This window comes from Diadema antillarum, unplaced genomic scaffold (assembly GCF_040938485.1).
Source record: "Diadema antillarum isolate AM-2024a unplaced genomic scaffold, OU_Dant_1.0 scf00000107, whole genome shotgun sequence".
In the NCBI taxonomy this organism is placed as follows: domain Eukaryota; kingdom Metazoa; phylum Echinodermata; class Echinoidea; order Diadematoida; family Diadematidae; genus Diadema; species Diadema antillarum.
The window spans coordinates 204,092-223,638 of NW_027270996.1; the positions used below are offsets into that span (position 1 = coordinate 204,092).

General features: G+C 37.8%; 1 protein-coding gene across 2 annotated transcripts in view; it reads right to left on the reverse strand.

Moving 5' to 3' along the window:
• Positions 1–13,186, reverse strand: part of LOC139719180 (inosine-5'-monophosphate dehydrogenase 1b-like) — a 45,928-nt gene extending 32,742 nt beyond the window's left edge. For both annotated transcript variants that reach the window (XM_071630613.1, XM_071630612.1), the window contains exons 1-5: positions 13,042–13,186; positions 11,081–11,129; positions 4,972–5,073; positions 1,612–1,686; positions 394–490 (exon numbers count right to left, since the gene is read on the reverse strand). In XM_071630613.1, coding sequence (XP_071486714.1) covers positions 394–490; positions 1,612–1,686; positions 4,972–5,073; positions 11,081–11,129; positions 13,042–13,145 — 427 coding nt within the window. In that variant the 5' untranslated portion in view covers positions 13,146–13,186. The remainder of the gene's footprint in view (positions 1–393; positions 491–1,611; positions 1,687–4,971; positions 5,074–11,080; positions 11,130–13,041) is intronic.
• Between the last annotated feature and the right edge of the window lie 6,361 nt (positions 13,187–19,547).

The window sequence follows — 19,547 nt, forward strand, 5'->3', positions numbered from 1 at the left end:
TCGAAGTTCATTTGTATTTCATGATTGCAGTACAGCTTACCCACTTCAAAGATGGAGAAAGCCAGTAAAATTATAATTTGTGAAACCATGTGGCATGCAAGAATATGGGAGGCAGGTGGGTGTAAATACTGATCTAGCAAAGCAGCACTGACAGTAATTATGGCAGGATTATTAATGATGGTTGCACACAACAGATGCCTTGATAGAACACGACTCCATGAACTGAGAAATCCCTTGGAAAGGACTTCAATGATTTGTAATGAAGACAAACTGGACCTTTACTGCAGCAAGAAAAACAAAAGATGATGACGAGAATAATAATCGCAGAGAGTATGGTACAGTTCTATGAGAATATGACCAGTAGTACATGATGATACAGGGACATTTGATTACCTGAAAAGCCATGCCTTGCTTTTGACTCAAACACATCACCAACTGTGGCATCTGGACCCAACACCACAGGATCCATGATGAATCCTTGTTCATATTTCTGTGTGGGAAGCAAGGACAGATTAGAGAGAGATATATACAATGGCAGATGGACAGAGAGATAAAGAGACAGGCAGACAGATAGAGGAGAGAAAATGGGAAAGAGATTGGAATTAAAATAGAGAGAAGATACTGTGTCACATAGTGAATAATATCACACAGAGGTTAAATGGGAATATTCACAGAAAGGCAATCCACAAAGCATCAGTCATCATGAATTCTCCAATTAACATGTGAGGTTTGGAGGGATTTGTCCTCAACTTTTGCACTACATGGCTTACTTTTTTCCCCACAATACCTAATACTCAGCTGCCACTAGCTTTAAAAATGTGTTCCTTTCTTCAATGAAAAACAAAACTGGAAACAAAATTGAGTGAATAAAAAAGATGATTTCTTCTGGGAGATTACAACAGTGTGCAAATTTGTTAGAAGTCAATATCAAAGCTGCTTGCCTGATTTTCATATATCCTTATACAGTGCAATAGATATAAATCCACAAAAAGGGCAAAGCTTAATTGCGTATTTGTTTTTATTTGATTTATTTCAAAGTTACAGTTGACTTCATTCCCCCTCAAAAAAAAAAATCCAACAAAAGAAAAAAAAATCAACATTTCAGCAATTTGAAAGGGACATTTTATAGTAGTTACTTAGAACTTCTGAAATATTAGCACTATGTCTCTTTCAATGGTCATTTTGGATAAGATGTCTTTATGAGTGAATGTGAGGAATGCAGAATATAGCCTGATCATTGTGTGCACATGAAAATTTCACTATGACATCAAATGATAAAAGGGCAGACTACTTGCCTGTAATATACTGTAATCCTTCAAATTTTGTTACAGGTATTTTTTTCCAATCAAATAGAAAATAATATAGATATATGTTAATAAAAACCAAAACAAAAGGAAACAAAAATCTATTTCTCATCTTGTGCTTAGAAACACTGTATTAAGCACATTGTAATGTATAATTATCATTATTAGCATTATTATTATTATCATTATTAGCATTATTATTATTATCATTATTATTATTATCATTATTATTATTATTATTATTATTATTATTATTATTATCATCCTCATCATTATTACATGTATCATTATTTATCTGGATTCTCACCTTGACCTTTCTGACTTCATTTGCCTGGAATTCTGGAGTGCAGTTGTGATGAATTATACCAATACCTCCACATAACTGTTCAAAGAAATAACATGGATGTAGAATTAAGCTTAAAATACACTGCAGAACATAGAAGATGGGGCTATACTGGACAAAATATCAGAAGAATACATGTACCTAGGTATTACATTGGTCCTTTATAGGACCAAATCAGTTATATCAGCACTCTCTCATAAAAAATCAGTGAGATTAAACAGAGTTGTGTGTTGAATCAGGGAGATCTATATTTACAAATATTCTCCTCATGAAAAATATCAGAAACACTGAAGTTTCAGAAAGTCTCCTACAGAGTCATGGAGACTTGGTACAATGTAACTCTGCACATTCATCCGAGTAAGAATCTCAGAAGTGGCTGTAAACCAAAAGAATTTCCTCAATGAAAACTTTGATTTATCTGGAATATGAGCTACAGTGTATATCACACTACACATTGCCTTACTTTAGGGACATGTACGTACAATCAGATGGCATGAACATTGAATAATTCCTGCAGTGATGCTGAGAAATGTGAGCATAGCAACATCTGCTTTTAAACATCAAATACATTCTATATTTGGAGACTATTAATATTGAATAGTTCCTGCTCAATGAAACAAGTCTAATGAAATATGAACTCTCCTTGAAAAGAAAGAATGGCAAACATCAAACAAGAGAAATGGCTGTCTCATTTGATTCTCTTTTTACTTTCAAGCTCATCTATCGATTTAAAGTCTTGTTACCATCTCTCAATCACATACAGTACAGACGTTTGCATGCTGTACATCAGCTACATGATATCACAGAAAATGTAATCTGCATTTTATTTTTCATTGTTTGTAAAGTAATTTCATTACAAGGTTTCTTTAAATATTTCATGCCTTCACAAAATCCCAACTTGCTTCAATGTCAAGCCTCTTTAATTTGGTTTTAATGGTAGTTTCAATCACTACATTTGTCTGTCAAGGCATCAATGATATGTCCCTTTAAATAACAGCATTGCAGTTAGAAGTTTAACAATATAACAACTGCAAATTTTGCACAGCAAATTATCTCCACTGTATTCTCCCACTCTCCTGTCTCCAGGCAAGCTCATGTGGAGAGCTTCTACGGTCACTGCTGTTTCCCATAGCAACAGTATTCTAGCATGAATTGTTTTTCTCCCCGACAGCTAAAAAAGCTCATTAGCATACAGAAGCGCCAGGATGTGAACCAAACTACTGTATGGGCATTCCAAAGACATCATGCATGGCTAGGACAAAACTGCAGCAGCTAGGGACTGATAAGGGAAAATAGCAGGACTGTAGTTATGCACATTTAAGAGATAAACTACGGTAGTCCTTTATGCACATTTAAGAGATAAACTACGGTAGTCCTTTATGCACATTTAAGAGATAAACTACGGTAGTCCTCCAACCAAAACAAGGGAAGTGAAGTGCAACATGCGCTTGTTTTATTGTATCTGAGAGATCTATGTATAAAAAAAAAAAAAAACATTTGGCAATAGCACTGTTTTAGTACACATGTAGTTTTCCACTGCACTGACTATAGCTGAAAAGGGACTGAACATAGTGTGACAAGTTTGCTGTGGTTATGTGTAGTTCTGTGCTCTTCCATCCATAAATAATTTGCAATTTTCTGACACTATACAACTTACGATGATGGGAAGCATTAAAGGAAACAACAAAAATAAGAGAGTACACAAATTAAGCCAATCAAACAGGATGTCCCCTGAATATGACTTTGTTGACAGCTTGTAAAAGTACAAAACACAAAGAATCTTTAAAAATCCTAAAAACAAAGCACTATTAAAAGTGGCCTGATATCAGAGGGGCATTTCATGAAGCATTTTGTCAGATATTCTTTTTTTTTTCTTTTTTTGGCAAACTGTTATAAGCTACTGTATAGCTCTAGGAAACCATATGAAACTAGAAATGTCGCTATGGCGACTGGTATGCCTCCGCCATAATGCATGATTCTCCTAATAGGTCTGGATAGTACATGTGGACAATGTGTGATTACATTTTCACAAAATTGGCAAAATATTAAAATGACAAGTTTGTCACAAATGTGTTGAATGTTCACCTTCCTTGACCTAGGTTTAATTGGATGAATACGAGAGCATGTATTTGGGATTTAAGGACTTTAACTTGACTTTGACAAATTAATATGTTTATGCATTTAGTTATTTTCAAGGTATGGAGAAAAAGTGCAATTTCTGTATTGAATGGTAAATTGTTACCAGTTTCATCTGGCCTTTGACCCTAAAATTAATAAGATAATCACTAGAACATGCATAAATACAATAGATGTAGTACATTTCAAGATAACTTGAGCCACTTCTGAGATATGGAGGAAAAAATCAGTTCAGCACTTTCACTTGATCTTTGACCTTTTGACCTTTGAGGCAGAAACAAAAGAAAAAAAAAACTTTCCAGAGAATCTCTATTAGGTTATACATGCATACACCAAGTGTTGCATAAACATGACAGAAATAATAAAATTTTGAAGTGTTGCCCTTGACCTTTGACCCCATGAATCCTTAATTCTCTAGATAATCACTGCCAGTCAGTACATGTATATATACTATGTTCCATAAAGATACCTTGAACAATTTCCAAGGTACAGAAAAAAAAAGGAGAAGTTTTAATATTTTTACTTGACCTTTTGACCTTTGACCTCATGACCCAAACTTTCACCAGAGAATCTTAATTGGGTAATACATGTATACATTAAGTTTCATGAAAATATCTTCAGGCATTGCATAGATATGGTGGAAATAGTAAAATTTTATGTATTTGACCTTGACCTTTTGACCTTTGACCTTGAGCATGTGCACCCAAAAGTTGATAGGCACAACTTCACCCCCTAATACACATACGTGCAAAGTTTCATTAGGATACCTCAAAAAGTTTTGATAGTTACCTTGTCCACAAAATTCATTACGGACGGACAGACGGACGGAAGGACGGACGGACAGAAGGACGGACGGACGGACGGACAACCCGAAAACATAATGCCTCCGGCACCACTTCGTGGCGGAGGCATAAAAAAAAATGATTATGTGTTCAAATCATATCAGCGCAAATATGGTTTAGCCAAGAAAAAAAAATCCATTTACAAAGTAACTTCTGTAGATCAAATGACTATACAGTGTAATATAGTTTTGTACAGCTTTAAATATAAATTTTGTACGTATGATTTATAAAGCAAAACACAATTTTCCAATCTTTTTCTTCCTGGCAACTTTTATCAAATAAATAACTAGGGCTCCATACATTGTAGATGTTATTGTTATTATAGTTTTCATAGGTGAATGCTCACAGCCATCGCAATCGCCATGGATGACTCTGTCACGGTATCCATGGGAGACGAGACCAGAGGTGCCTTCAGTGTGATATTCTTTGTCAGTTTGGACTGCAGATCCTGTCAAGAGAGAGAAAAAAGAAAAATCACACCATCAAATTATATTTACAAATATCACACACAATGTCTCACTGTCCTCATAAAAAAGAGATAATAATAATAATAAAATAAAGTAAAATAAAATAAAATAAAATGAAACAAAAAAATAAAAATGAATGAATAAATACAGAGTGCATGGAAACAGTGTAAGCTTTACTGGGGACTCATATTTTCACATATAACATCTTAATTAAATTCAACACTGAAATTTAAATAATGGCCTCTACTCACCACATGCTTTGCAACACACAGTTGAATTACGTATGATTTAAAATGTACATGATCTAGAAAGATGACTCACACCTGTATGTACATATCAACATGGATTGTGTAACTCAATTACAGCTACAAATGTACACTGACAAGTTACAAAATGTGATGCATGCCCACACACAAATATACATGTACACAAACACACAAACACACACACACACACACACACACACATACCACATACAATGTAAACACACTCATGCACACATCTATGGCTGTAATACACTGTGTTTATGTACATCAAAATCACAGATGTGCTCATACAGATGTATTCGATTGCAACAAATTTATTTTGTCTCTTTAACTACTTCCTGTTAATGAGATGTTATCAAATGCTACAGTAATATCATCAGGAGCCTGTTAAATGTATAGATATTTAGGTATGTAAACTGCAATCATTGCTGAATTATAACAGCAGACATGAAATAATCAGTCAATTTCAATTTTCAATATTTACAATGCAAGTTGTTGCTCGGGTAACTACAATTATTGCAGTTTGAAATATTAATTTGTGCAAATGCAGAGATCTCATTGGGCAGAGTGCCAGGCAAGGCCATTTGAGTATAGATCTGAAAATCCTGGGGGGGGGGGGGGGGGGGGGGAAGCCATACAACAGGGCTTGACACTTTTTAATAGACATGAAATAGTAACATGTACAAAGTGTATTATTAGAAAACCTTATAAACACAAGTCATATTTGACTGTGTGTCCCCAGTACATACCAAAAGAACCATGGATTGGAATTAGAAGAGAGAATTCTGGATGAAGACAGCATGAAAGAGAAAACCTTAGGCCTACCATCAGAAAAGGAAGCACTTCTGACATTTCAGTGGCCGTCACAGAAGTGTCATAACTCACTCTCCAAACCCAAACATCGGGTCCACGGCCGATCTGTTAATTAAATTAAGGTACTCAAAGAGATGCCTTACTCCCATCCCCATGTTGAATTCACGTCACCAGCACACACTGTGTATGCCTTTTCTAAGCAGGTTTTGTATCTGAGCAAGTGACTGTAAAGGCAACATAAATTACGTCCACATCTTAGTCAGAGGCTACTCTGCTTCTCTCCTCAAGCAGGAGACGTCCTCGGCTTGTACATTGATGTCAATGTTCTTGATACACTGTATATTTGGTAGGGAGACTTGTGCATGGACATTTGGCATCTGTGAGACACATAAATGCACCTTAGAAATATGGGGAAACCACGCTTCTGTGAGCGCCCAATCAACTGCAAAATTATGTGCGCTGGCATTTAGCTGCACAACACCCCTCATAGCACCATGACTATAAAGTAGGAAAGCTGACTCTTTTCTCCATGAAAATGGAGTGAGAAGAGAGATAGCAAGAAAGCATGCTTGAGAGATACATTGTAATATACAGTGTATAGCCTACAGTGTATCAGAGGTGGTAAATTCCTTCTCGATTCCTTTCTGAATCTCTTCTTCCTTGAAAAGGATATGAAACCTGTAATGGATTTCAAGGTAATTATTTCCATTTTAACAAAGTCTATAATGGTTTATGAGTCCACATCTTGATAAAAGATACAATTGTATGAAAATGCCTTTAAAAGGGGAAATGTTCATTGATGATTTGATATATCCAATTTGAAGTCCTACAGTGTATAATTCAATGCTTATTGGACTTGCTGATATATGCTGATAATAATAACTTGTGTACATCAATGAACATGTGATGTACATCTTGTACTAAAATATTTACCATCCCATGATTCCCATCCATGCATGGAATTCAACCTTCAGTGTACATTGTACAATGTAGTACTAGATACAGACACATGACCTGTAAGATTTTCTGGGAATTTTCTTTCATAATGACTGGAGAAACCATTGATTTAGATCTATTGTCATTCCTTTCAAAATATTCTCTGGGAATATTGGTATCTTATTTACGACTGCTACATTAATACACAAAGGGGGGAATGATATTCTCACTGTACAATTTTGTATTTTTACTCATCTCTAAATGAGATTTGATACATTTTTTAAACAAAAAATTTAGCTGTCACATGTACACACCACAGAGATGGATATAACTTTATGATATTGATTCTCTGGCCTCCCTTGAGCCTTGAGCCATTATTTTCACACTATACCATGGTGGGATGATCATCACAGCTGACAGCTGGATACAATGACTGAAGCAAAGTATTCTTCTCTCAAATGGTAGAAGGTCAATCAAAAAGGCAGAATGAAAACAACCCTCTGCCTCTGAATACATGGATCCGTCACCTGTAGGATTATACAATGTCTTTTTTCATTTAACCGAACACTAGTCCTTCTCCTCCCAATCTGACCTTCACACTAATGAATAAATATCAGACTACAGCTGCACCTTCTGATCTAGTCATGAAATATTAAGTAAGACAATTTTTATAAAAGGAAGGAACACTGAACACCCAAAACAACAGGAGTTTAGATTGACCATCATACACCCGAGTACACAATTTCAGGCCTACATAATCACTCCCATGCAGTGTAGTGGCTTAGTAGCGCTGCTAGCTCCAGCACCAAAATAATTTCCACTTTTTGGCAACCAGGGTACAACCTTTTAAAAAAAATAAATAATTCAACAAAATGGCTGATTTTCATTTGGTACCCCGGGATACCATTTATGTCATCATATACTGCTGTAAAAGGGCATGGTCCCTTATATGAACTGGATAAGGTTTACTGCTCTTGATCATTGAGGATAGACTCTCTTCACACAAAGGAAATACATAAAAGTGTAGTTCCAAATCAACTTTCTATCAATTACTTAAAGGGGAAATCCAGTCCAAGTACATATTACGAGTTCAATGGAAAAAAATTTGATTGAAATCGGATGAAAAAGTTTTGCTAATTTCTGCAAAACAGTTCTTGTACAATGTGAGCTAACCATGTTATTGATAACCTCACAAATTTCCATTGGTCCTGTAAAAAAAAAGAAAAAAAAAAGGCAAAAGTTCAATGTTTCTGTCATTGAAGTCGGAAACATGATGTTATTCCTAATTGAATGACTTCAGGAAAGTGTACCAGGCTTTGAGCCTCGGGCATAATTGTGTTTGGATGAAAATCTGGAAATTTCACAATTTTATGTGCAAACTACATGTATATGGCAAGTTGTGAGGGTATAACATTCTCACTTTGCCATTTGCATCATATTGACCGTTCAAGAACTGTTTCCTGAAAAATTAGCGAATCTTCAAAATGTCATAACTTCCTTATTTTTCATCCGAATTTGAGTAGTTTATTGTTGAACTTGTAATATTTTACTCTTTCTTTTCAGACTACCTGTAACTCATATTTGGACTGGATTCCCCTGTAAAAAGAACAGTTCCTATCTGGTAGGACATTTACAATTAATTGTAGGTTTGTAAATTTGCTGCCATTTGGCCTTGAACTTTGACCTCTCCACGCAATTTCAGGCAAGCACACCGTTTGTTTATCAATTTCTACCCTTAATACTAGAGTTGGACATTCCCATTGAAGTTAGCTCATAACTTCTTCCTTGGAAGGCCGTCCTTCAAATTAATTTGATTCTGCATAGTAAATCAAATGCTGGACAGCAAAGAGACGGGCTCAGTGGCAGCATGGATAGCGGTGTGCCTACATGTACAATGTACATGTACTACTGATCAAGCATGCATTATGCCGCGTTACCAGTACAATGGTGTAGCTGACTTGTCAACTGGGTATTTCAAGATGTCATTCCTGGAATGCTAACACATTTGTAGCAGCCAGTACAACTGATACAATTTACATACCAGTAGATGTATGTAGTTCAGTTTTGGAATTATCTGATAGTAATGAAACCACTGTGCCACAAAATATAGGTTTATGTGTCAGCTCAGCCTTCTCCTTACCTTTTATTTTCACAATACACTGTGTTTATAATTTTCATACACTTACAGACATGTACAATGTATGTATGACTAAGATCCCGTTTACAGTGCGGGGCTGGGCTCGGCCGCGGCTCGGCCGGCCTCAATTGCGCGGCCGAGCCTCGCAATTTTGTCCGTTTACACTGCTGGGCTCGGCCGCGCTTTTAATTCAAACCTTTCAATATTTTGTCGTAGTGGCGCTCTGCTTGCAAACAAATGCAATTTGGTATTGTCTGGTTTTCAGACCCTTTGCCAACTGAATTCTGTGGCGACGAAGTCGCCGTTCGGGCAAAGGCCTTTGCCAAAGGAAAGAATCCTTTGCATGACAAAACCACCTTAAACTATACCAGTTTTCGACGTTGAGGGGGTTGATATCCTGAATAGCGAAAGATACAGGCTGAGGGTTTGGAAGCCAGACTAAAATTGGCCGCGCAATTGGCCGCGCATTTGGCCCAGTTTGCGTTTACACCAAGAAAAGGCCGGGCTCGGCTCGGCCGCGGCCGAGACCACCTCCAGAGCGAGGCCAAATGCGAGGCCAATTTTGGCCTCGCATTTGGCCTTTTGCGCGTTTACACTGAAGCGGGGCTGGGCACGGCCGCGGCCGAGCCTCGCACTGTAAACGGGGTCAATGTATGTAACTCATTCTGCTACTGAATTTTTGTGTGCAGACAGATTACATTAGATACAGTGTACTTCAGAGTTAAAATACAAAAATGACGAATTTTTAGTATTGTAATCTTGGATTTTGCCCCAACTTACAGCTCATCTTGCATGTTATACACATTCTATTTCATGTTGCTCAAATGCCCTACTCCACACCATCACTCAACTTTATTTGATACACTTTAATGTATTATGCATCATTCTTTCATTTTCACTCTCATATTTAGTCAATTATGAAAGATACAATGTACAAGCAGATTGGGAGATAACCAGACACAAGTCATTCCAAGAATCCTTCTCCCTAGCTATTCAATGGTGAAAGATGTTACTGATTTGCAAATAACTGAATGTGACTGCTATTGGTTGTAAGCATGCAAAAATGAAACAAAACACGTCAATAAAGCTTCCATAAAACTTCAGTTGAGGATAATAATGATGCATACTGTACATTGTAAAGAAATTCATTTCAGAGGCTATAAAGAGTGTGTTTGTATGGTACCAAGATGATGGTGAGGGTGATCATCATGAAAATCATACTACAATCATGAACACATACATTAAGCATATTGTTCATATTCAATTTGTTATTTTACACAATATTTTTTCTTTTCTAGCGAGATGCTGTATTCATACATTAGCAGCATTCAGACATAGACATACAAAATACTCAGTAGCGGGATGATGATCGCGCTCCTTATCTCGAGGTTTCTTGCAAACATTCACATGCTCAGAAATAGCGGGAAAGTGATCACACTCCAAATCTCAAAATTTTTTGCAAACATAACAGGGTCTGAAATAGCCCGCTAATTGCCAGTCTATAGATCTAACTACTTGATCTTACAACTTACAGTGGTTTAGTGCACACACTGTTGGGATATTATGCACTTTGAATGATAGGATATATTCAAATCTCGAGATTACTTGGTCCAGCATTCACACCGTCACGGGGAGGTGGGGGTAATTAGCATGCTAATTCAAAAATAAGCCCAAAATTTTGGGGTTGATCACACTAATTTGTTGTTGTTTTTTGTCCACACATACAAAAATCTTGAGATTGCGATCGCAATGCAAATTTCAAGATTTGTATCCCGCTAATTTGGATCCGTGTGAATCTCCCTATGACTTCAGTCACATAAAAGGTAATCAACTTACCACTTCATCTGATGTGAAATCTATGTAGCCTGGTAGGATCAGAAAATCACTGTACAATTGAAAGAGAGAAATAATAATTAAACTAATCAGAAGTTTCGTCAAATTGTATAAATCAGCCTCAGTAGATATGGCAAATTAAAAGGGTGTTGCAAGCTCTGAGTAGTACACAAATAAAAGACGAATTGAAGCATTATATCATAACTCCAGAAATTCCTGAGGTACCGTCATACCCCTGGAGACGGCATTGTGCAGTGCCTCATCTTGTGTTCATACATTCAGTAAGATGCACAGTTACACCAAGGAGCACACTGCTATGGCCATTATGGTGGCAAAATTTTAGTAGTCTGCAATATAATAATCCCGATGCCAATTTAGCCCTGTTTATGGCTTCTTTAAGCCATAATACAACACAGCTGTACAAAAGCACTTGGAGAGTGCAGACCTCCACCAAGCAACCCATTTCCATCCATACAAAAACTGAAAATTGCCAAACAGTTGTATTTCCAGGGATAAAGAAGCCTTTCTAGTGTCTCAGAATCTACTTTGTCATGTTCCTGCTTGCATGCTGTGCCTTGAGCATGCTACAATGACAGTCCCAATGGCCATAAGCACATTTTAAATATGCACAGCTTGTACTGTAAAAGTGGTTTCTTTCACGGTGGTTTTATTTTCGCGCTTTTCGCGCTGTGAGGTTAAACCGCGAATTTAACATCACGCGAAAATGTTTTGAACTCGTCGCTTGTACAACGCTAGCATTACTGACCGCGAATTTAAACACACGCGAAAAAGTCCGCACCGATGGAAACCGCGAAGGTTTCTGTACGCGAAAGAAACCACTTTTACAGTACTCTCTCGTTTGTGGTCCTGTTTGCCAAAATGACAATCCTTCATAAAATTTTAAAAAGTATCCTGGATCCAGACGGTTATCTGAATCAATGTCAAAATTTGATCGCGCGATCGGAGCTGCACTTCATGACCTTTAAAAGCTAAAAGTGCAGCTCCGATCTCATGAACTCCAGATTATTCAAAATGGCTGCCAGTGGAGTGAAAGACGATGTGCCATTTGCACACACACACACTGCATATAATCTGCGTTTTCGGTAAGATGTGAATTGTGTATATATGTCAATATCGATAACATAGACATGAAGTTGAATTAATGAAGGTTGTCTTTTAATGAGTTTGAGGTGACAGAAATGATGTCAAGTATCAAAACTCGGGCTCAATGCGATCGACATGTTCGCTTTGAATTCGCTTTGTTGTTGTGCAGTGGTACAGCCCTGTCGTGTTTTTACAGCGACAGGGCTGTGTAGACTGTACTAGTTTATATGCTGAGATGGGGCACCGCACTGATGCAGTGTGATGAGCACTCATCGATGCTGCTAGTGCTACACAATCACAATGCCGAGTTTAGTTGCAACAAAGTTCTATTTCAAAAGCACTAAAAATCACTGTCACTCATTTTGCCCTCATTTTTCAGATAACCCAGGTTACAAGGCTGAAAAAAAAAATAATTAGACTATAAATTTTAATGCAACTAGGGGCATTTGATTTTTAATTGGTATTCGAGGGTACCAAAATTGAAAATCGCATCATGTACAGACAGGTGCACGAACATCACTGCCATCAAAAGCATCACACAACTGCTATAAATGCTGTTGACCCTGTCTACGGCGGTGCAGTTTAATTCCCTGACCTTTAACGTTATTTCTTTTACAAATTGCAACTGTTAATGTTCCAATATCCGTATAGGGCCTATTCAGTAAACTTCATGTCATGAAACAAAAGCAGCAGAACATGCTGGAAGCAAAAAAAAAACGAACTCATTTGACAAACATCATTGACATCGTGCTATCGTGGTTCGAACGTGATCTCTCTACCGCGTACCGGTAGTCGTTAGTAATAATACTAATAGATACGATTCATCATGAAAACAAAGTTGCCAACATTTTGCAACTAACTTGTATGTAAGACCATCACCGCAACCAAACAGCTGTTGTCCAGATAGCCCGTCTTGGCCTTCGATTCCAGGGTCCATCTCACCATTTACCAGTGGTTTCGACATTTTCTACGAGAATTCGGATGTAAAACTAAAGAAATGCAGGTTTTCTCCTCCGCGGCCAGACACAACACTTGGAGCTCGGAACTGCTAGCAGCTGCAGTAATATGTGTGCAGACTGTCTGTGTGTTGTATGTAAAGTAGCATACATGCATGCAGCTAGCAGCTCAGCCATACGATAAACTGTTGTGTGTGCATAATGGTACAGATCGGACATATTGTACACATGCGATGTGTATGGTGAAACTTCATTCATTTCACACGTGCTAACAACGCGCGCTGGCGCACAAACCATTTATCGAATAGCCAATCATGAAGCGGTCTGTCGCGCCAATGCTAATAAGTATGTAAATAGTTTTCTGATGCCAATCAAGATCATTGGTGTAAAATCGTGTAAGAGAAATACATAGACTGTCTATCTCCCCCCCCCCCCACAAAAAAGAAGAAATCACCACAGGCAAAAACCTGGTGGGCTAGTTAGAGATCCCTGTAATATTGTAAGTGGCGCCGTGACACATAAGGAAGAAGTACCTATGAAATTAGACAGAAAAATCCGTCTGTCCGGAGGAGCTTTTTATAATTTGTTTTTCTTTTCTTTTTTTCACTTTTACGGCTCTTCCGAGGGAATTCCGTGAAGCCAGATGTAGTCCCGCGGAACCATATCCCCAACGACGATCAACACAGACCGATCTTTCGGTCAACTATGAAACATGAGATCATAATCATCATATAGTTGATGCCGCCTGTCATTTGTAATAATACTGTCTTATCATGATCACCATCACTGCCATCATAGTGGCCTACACAAGGCCTCTGCACCGCCATGTAGCGGTGTTCCGTACGATTTCAGAAAATTATGTACACCCTGCTGTCAGAGGGCGATGGGGGGGGGGGGGTGATCTCCTTAATTATTTGTCTAGTTGTTAGCATTCGTGACGGATTTTGCATCTGCCAACGTCTAAAAGGTTAAAGGGACTGTACAGTACTGGTTGAGGTAGGGATTCATGTTTTGAACATTCCTAAGTGAGATAATGAAAAGCCTCTTATGAAATATGAAAGAGCATGTCATTTTAAGAAGGATTCAACGTTTATTTGATGAAAATTGGTTTTCAAATGGCTGAGATATCCAAAAGAGTGCTAATAATAAAAGGCGACATGCCCCAACTTTATTAGTATCTCTTTGTTTCACTTTGTTTTTGGATATCTCAGCCATTTCAGAACCGATTTTCATCGAATAAACTTTTGATACCCCTTAGAACTGCATGCTCTTTGACATCTCATAGAGTGGTTTCTGAATATCTCACAAAACGTTAAAAGCTAAATCTTCACCTCGACCAGAACTGTACACACCCTTTAACGTAATATAATTTTTTTTTTACTTGAAATTTTTCCAAATATCTACTACATACCACGAGTTATCCATTCACATTGCCCCCCAAATTTAATATCTATTTTTCTTACCTTTTCATTGATTTTTTTTATAATTCCACAAGAGTTTAGATTGTACTATAGCTGAATTTCATTTCTAATAACATTATAGCTCCGCCGTACGGGAGGGGGAGACTCCCACAACCTTCTGTGCTCCCCCCCCCCGCCCCCCGCCCCCCCCCCCCCCGGTTTCTGCGTACTGCAGATGATACGGTCATTAATGATACGGCCTTCCGTGTTGCCGTCCCTCCCCCATGCCCACTCCCTCTTATACCATGCCTACTTGTGTAGGCTAATCAACTTTCTAATTGATGTCACAATTTTCTGTTCCTTGGGCATGCAAGCCGGCTGTGGGACTCATCCCTGCATGTTCACGTTCAGCCCTTCGAAATATGGATTCATTGCTAACTCTGTGATGAACCCCTTTAAGGATATGCACCTTAAAGGCATACATTTTGACTTTTTATCGTTATAAGCAACTACATGCGCATATACATCTCATTACATTGAACCACATCCTCATCATCATTACAAGGGTGCTCAATGCGACTTGGTGCAAGGCAGTGGCGGATCCAGGGAGGACCGCAACCTGCGCAAGCCCCCCCCCCTTTTTTATTTCTTTTGGTTGAAGCAAAAGAAATAAAAAGAAAAATGGGGGAGGGGTGCGTCCGCCCCCCCCCCCTCAATTTTGTAAACCCCCCCCCCCCCCTTTACGGAATTCCTGGATCCGCCCCTGCAAGGTTAAACACCTAAAGCGTGAGATATACGATAAGAAATAACAAATAGGCCTGAGATAAAGTTAAATAAATTCGATCTGGGCAGTCTCCACTCCAGTCTGGTTGGATAATGTTATGAGGCTGGGGAAAGTTCGTTCTGTTTACAAGCATCAGGCCATTTACAGATTGAAGTTAACGATTGCCAACTATAGATATCTTTAGAACGCCACATAATTCACGTTGTAATTTCTTTCACCTTATATAATTAATAGTTAGTTATGGAAGATCATTGTTTTTATATTTTGATTACGGATTGCTAATCATCGATCCTTCCGTGAAAAAACAAGTAATCATCTTTGATGTTTAGGGTCGTTTGGTGCAATGGAAGCTGCTCTAACTATACTGCTGACATCAGGCGCGCCGGAAGCAGTTTTGGATTGGGGGGGCAAACATTGGAGGGGGCTCAAGATTAGACTATGCATATGTTACACAATATACACACACACACACACACACACACACACACGCACACACATCTATTATTTATATATATATGTATATATATATATATATATATATATATATATATGTATATATATGTAAAGTGGCGTACGGTGGGTCGAAACATGGGGGGAACCATAAAATAATTTTGACTGTCTGTATGCTTGTGCGTGTGTGCGTGAGCAATAATGGGACTACTATACATTACGGAATGTGATACATTCAACATGCAGTCATTGAGGAACATTGTAAGATTTCCTTACAAATTATATACTGTCAGCAACATAAGGTGAATGACATAACAATAGAATGCGAGCGAGCGAAGCGAGCGAGCTTGAAAATTTTGATATTCTACAGTTCCAAAACTGGAGTTTTAATTGTAGCTACATATTTCGCTTTGAAATAAATGGGGGCGCATCGGGCGCAACTGCTGGCAATTATCGGCAGCAACATTGGGAGAATGGCATAACGATTCAATGCGAGCGAGCAAAGCGAGCGAGCTTGAGAATTTTGACATTTTAGAGTCCAAAAACTCCCGTTTGTAGCTATATCTTTCGCTTTGGAAATTAAGGGGGGGGGGGCATCGGACGCAACTGCTGGCAATTACTGGCAGCAACATTAGGAGAATGGCATAACGATTCAATGCGAGCGAGCAAAGCGAGCGAGCTTGAGAATTTTGACATTTTAGAGTCAAAAAACTCCCGTTTGTAGCTATATCTTTCGCTTTGGAAATTAAGGGGGGGGGCATCGGACGCAACTGCTGGCAAATACTGGCAGCAACATTAGGAGAGTGGCATAACGATTCAATGCGAGCGAGCGAAGCGAGCGAGCTTGAAAATTTTGACATTTCACAGTCCCAAAACTCCCGTTTGTGGCTATATTTATCTTTCGCTTTGGAAATTAAGGGGTGGGGGCATCGGGCGCAACTACTGGCAATTACTGTCAGCAACATTAGGAGAATGGCATAACGATTCAAAGCGAGCGAGCGAAGCGAGCGAGCTTGAAAATTTTGACATTCTAGAGTCCAACAACTGCCGTCGTAGCTATGTTTTTCGCTTTAGAAATTAAGGGGGAGGCGCACCGGGCTCAACTGCTGGATGCGAGCGAGCGAAGCGAGCGAGCTTGAAAATTTTGACATTTTACAGTCAAAAAGCTGCCGTTTGTAGCCATATTTTTTCCCTTTTATTCATATATATACATATTTATTTTCTTTTCTTTGTTTATTCATTTATTTTTATTATCATTATTATAATTTTTTTTTTTTTGGGGGGGGGGCTTTTTGGGGGGGCAAAAATGCGTTTTGCCCCCCCCACTTTTTGGATTGGGGGGGCGGCCGCCCCCCCTGCCCCCCCCACTTCCGGCGCCTATGGCTGACATTACACATTATCATAACCATTTCTCCTATGAAGATACAAACACAAACACGCATGCATGCATGAACTTATTGAGTTTTCTATACGTTAATGATGATATTGACAGCGATAACGCTATATGTAATGGCAATATGGCATAAGGCACTTATTGATGATGGTGATCAATGTGACAATGAATAGTCATGATGATGATTGTGATGATGAAATAAAAGTATAGGCTCCTACTCTCTAAAAAAAATAGAGTGAAAATATTCACTCTTGAAGGAGTGAATACAAAAAAGAGTGAATTTAGAGTGAAATTGGAGTGAATTTCGAGTGAAAATGTTCATATTCACTCATTTTGGAGTGACCTCAGGGATCACTCGAAGATTTTGGAGTGATCCCTGACGTCACTCTAAAACGAGTGAAAATGAACATTTTCACTCAAAATTCACTCCAATTTCACTCTAAATTCACTCTTTTTTTGTATTCACTCCTTTAAGAGTGAAAATTTTCACTCGATCTTTTTTAAGAGAGTATATAACTTGTTAACTGTGAAACGGAATAACAACTTCTATAGAATGATAGTAGTAATCATGATTATTGATGATGAAAATTCTTGAATTTAGTTCTCTAATCACCGACAGAAAGTTTAAATGAAGCTGAAGATTCCTGCTATTCCCCAAAGGCCCTCTTCGAAGAATATTACTCTGAGATTGATAATGTTGATATTATGATGATGACGATGATCATGATGATCATGATAATGACGAGATAAATCCATCCCTGCCATCCGAACAAGAAGAAACAAGCAAAATGACAATAATGCACCAGAGATAATTTTTATGAAATGCTCGAGATGTGAATTGTATTAGTGATGATTATTATTCAAAGAATGACAATTCCATAAGGATCACAGCTTACTACACATAGCAACTGTTTAGTCACAAAACCGAATCAACGGACTAATGATACACACTTCAGTGGGTGACGGAAGAGAGAGGGAGAGAGAACAAAAAAAAACAATTATAAATAATTACGATAATCATCCAATCTTGATTCTTCTCAGCTGGAAGTCATATATATCTGTATAAAACTTTGATAATGTTTGTTAAGGTAAAATATTTTGCCAATTTCTTTAAGACCCACGCAAATTACGATGAGTGTCTTCTATCTTGAATATTCTTTCCACTCAGACGTTCCTTTGTGTTTGTTCATTAGTTCACTTCATTCATTCGTTTTCATTTCATTCTTCAGGTAAAAAAAAAGGTATAACAAACATTCATATAATTTGATAGTGAAATCAGACTATATGTCTAAAAATCAGACTACTGCTGGTTGAATTAGTTTGTTGGTATATATCAGACTAACGAAATCAGACTTCTGTTTTATGTCATTTGAAATCAGATCACTGCTTGTTGAATTGTCTAAAATCAGACTACTTCTTGTTGGTTGCTCTTTTTGAAATCAGATTGCTGTTTGTTTATTTATCTTAATTCAAACAAGTGTTTGTTGATAAATCTGAAATCAGACTACTGTCTTTTTTTTTCAAACTTCATAATATATATATATATTGTATATATATATATATATATATATATATATATATATATGCAATATGCCGTATTTATGTTAATTTGTACATAATCTGATTAAAGATATTCCGGAAATGAATAATTATGTTATCTGTTTGATTGGCTGTAACACCGTAAGGAGTGTTAACCTGTGTGAGCAATGAATCTATAGTATACCTGATCCCTGTGCTTGATTGTGCATGGGTGTTAGTGTGTGTGTGTAGAAATTATGTTAAAACAGAAAGTTGAGTTAAACATATAAAAATAAGAGATGAAACTTTCACGTGGTTTTAAATGAATTCAGGAATTGGACATTGCGTAGCGATGCAGGCAGGGAATTCCACATAACTGGCCCAATGTTATACTTTTCACTCGGATACAATCATGTAGTGCATGGATTCACTTACACTCCAGTGGTATAGAGGGTATTATAATTTTCGATCAAAAGATATCCTCCAGTGATTGGTTGAAAGACTTTCTGGTGATCATATGCATTTTCAACTATTTCAGAATCAGGTCGGTCTGTTTCTCTTGACACTGATCCACTATTTGTGAAATGATGTCCTACCAAAGCAATTCTGACATCGCGCGCTGCTTCGAACCATGCTGTGAAATGTACCAACTTCTTACAAAACAATTGTGACATCCCGCACAAAGCAATTCTGACATCGCGCCCTGCTTCGTACAGACAATGTTTGTTGTTTTTATTGTTCCATATTCCACGTTTCAACAAATAAACCATAGAAATACCAAAAAGAAATACCAAATTTGAATGGGTGATTTGTCGAATAAATGGCCTGGGCCACGTTTTCAAAAGTGGGGGGGGGGGGGGGTACT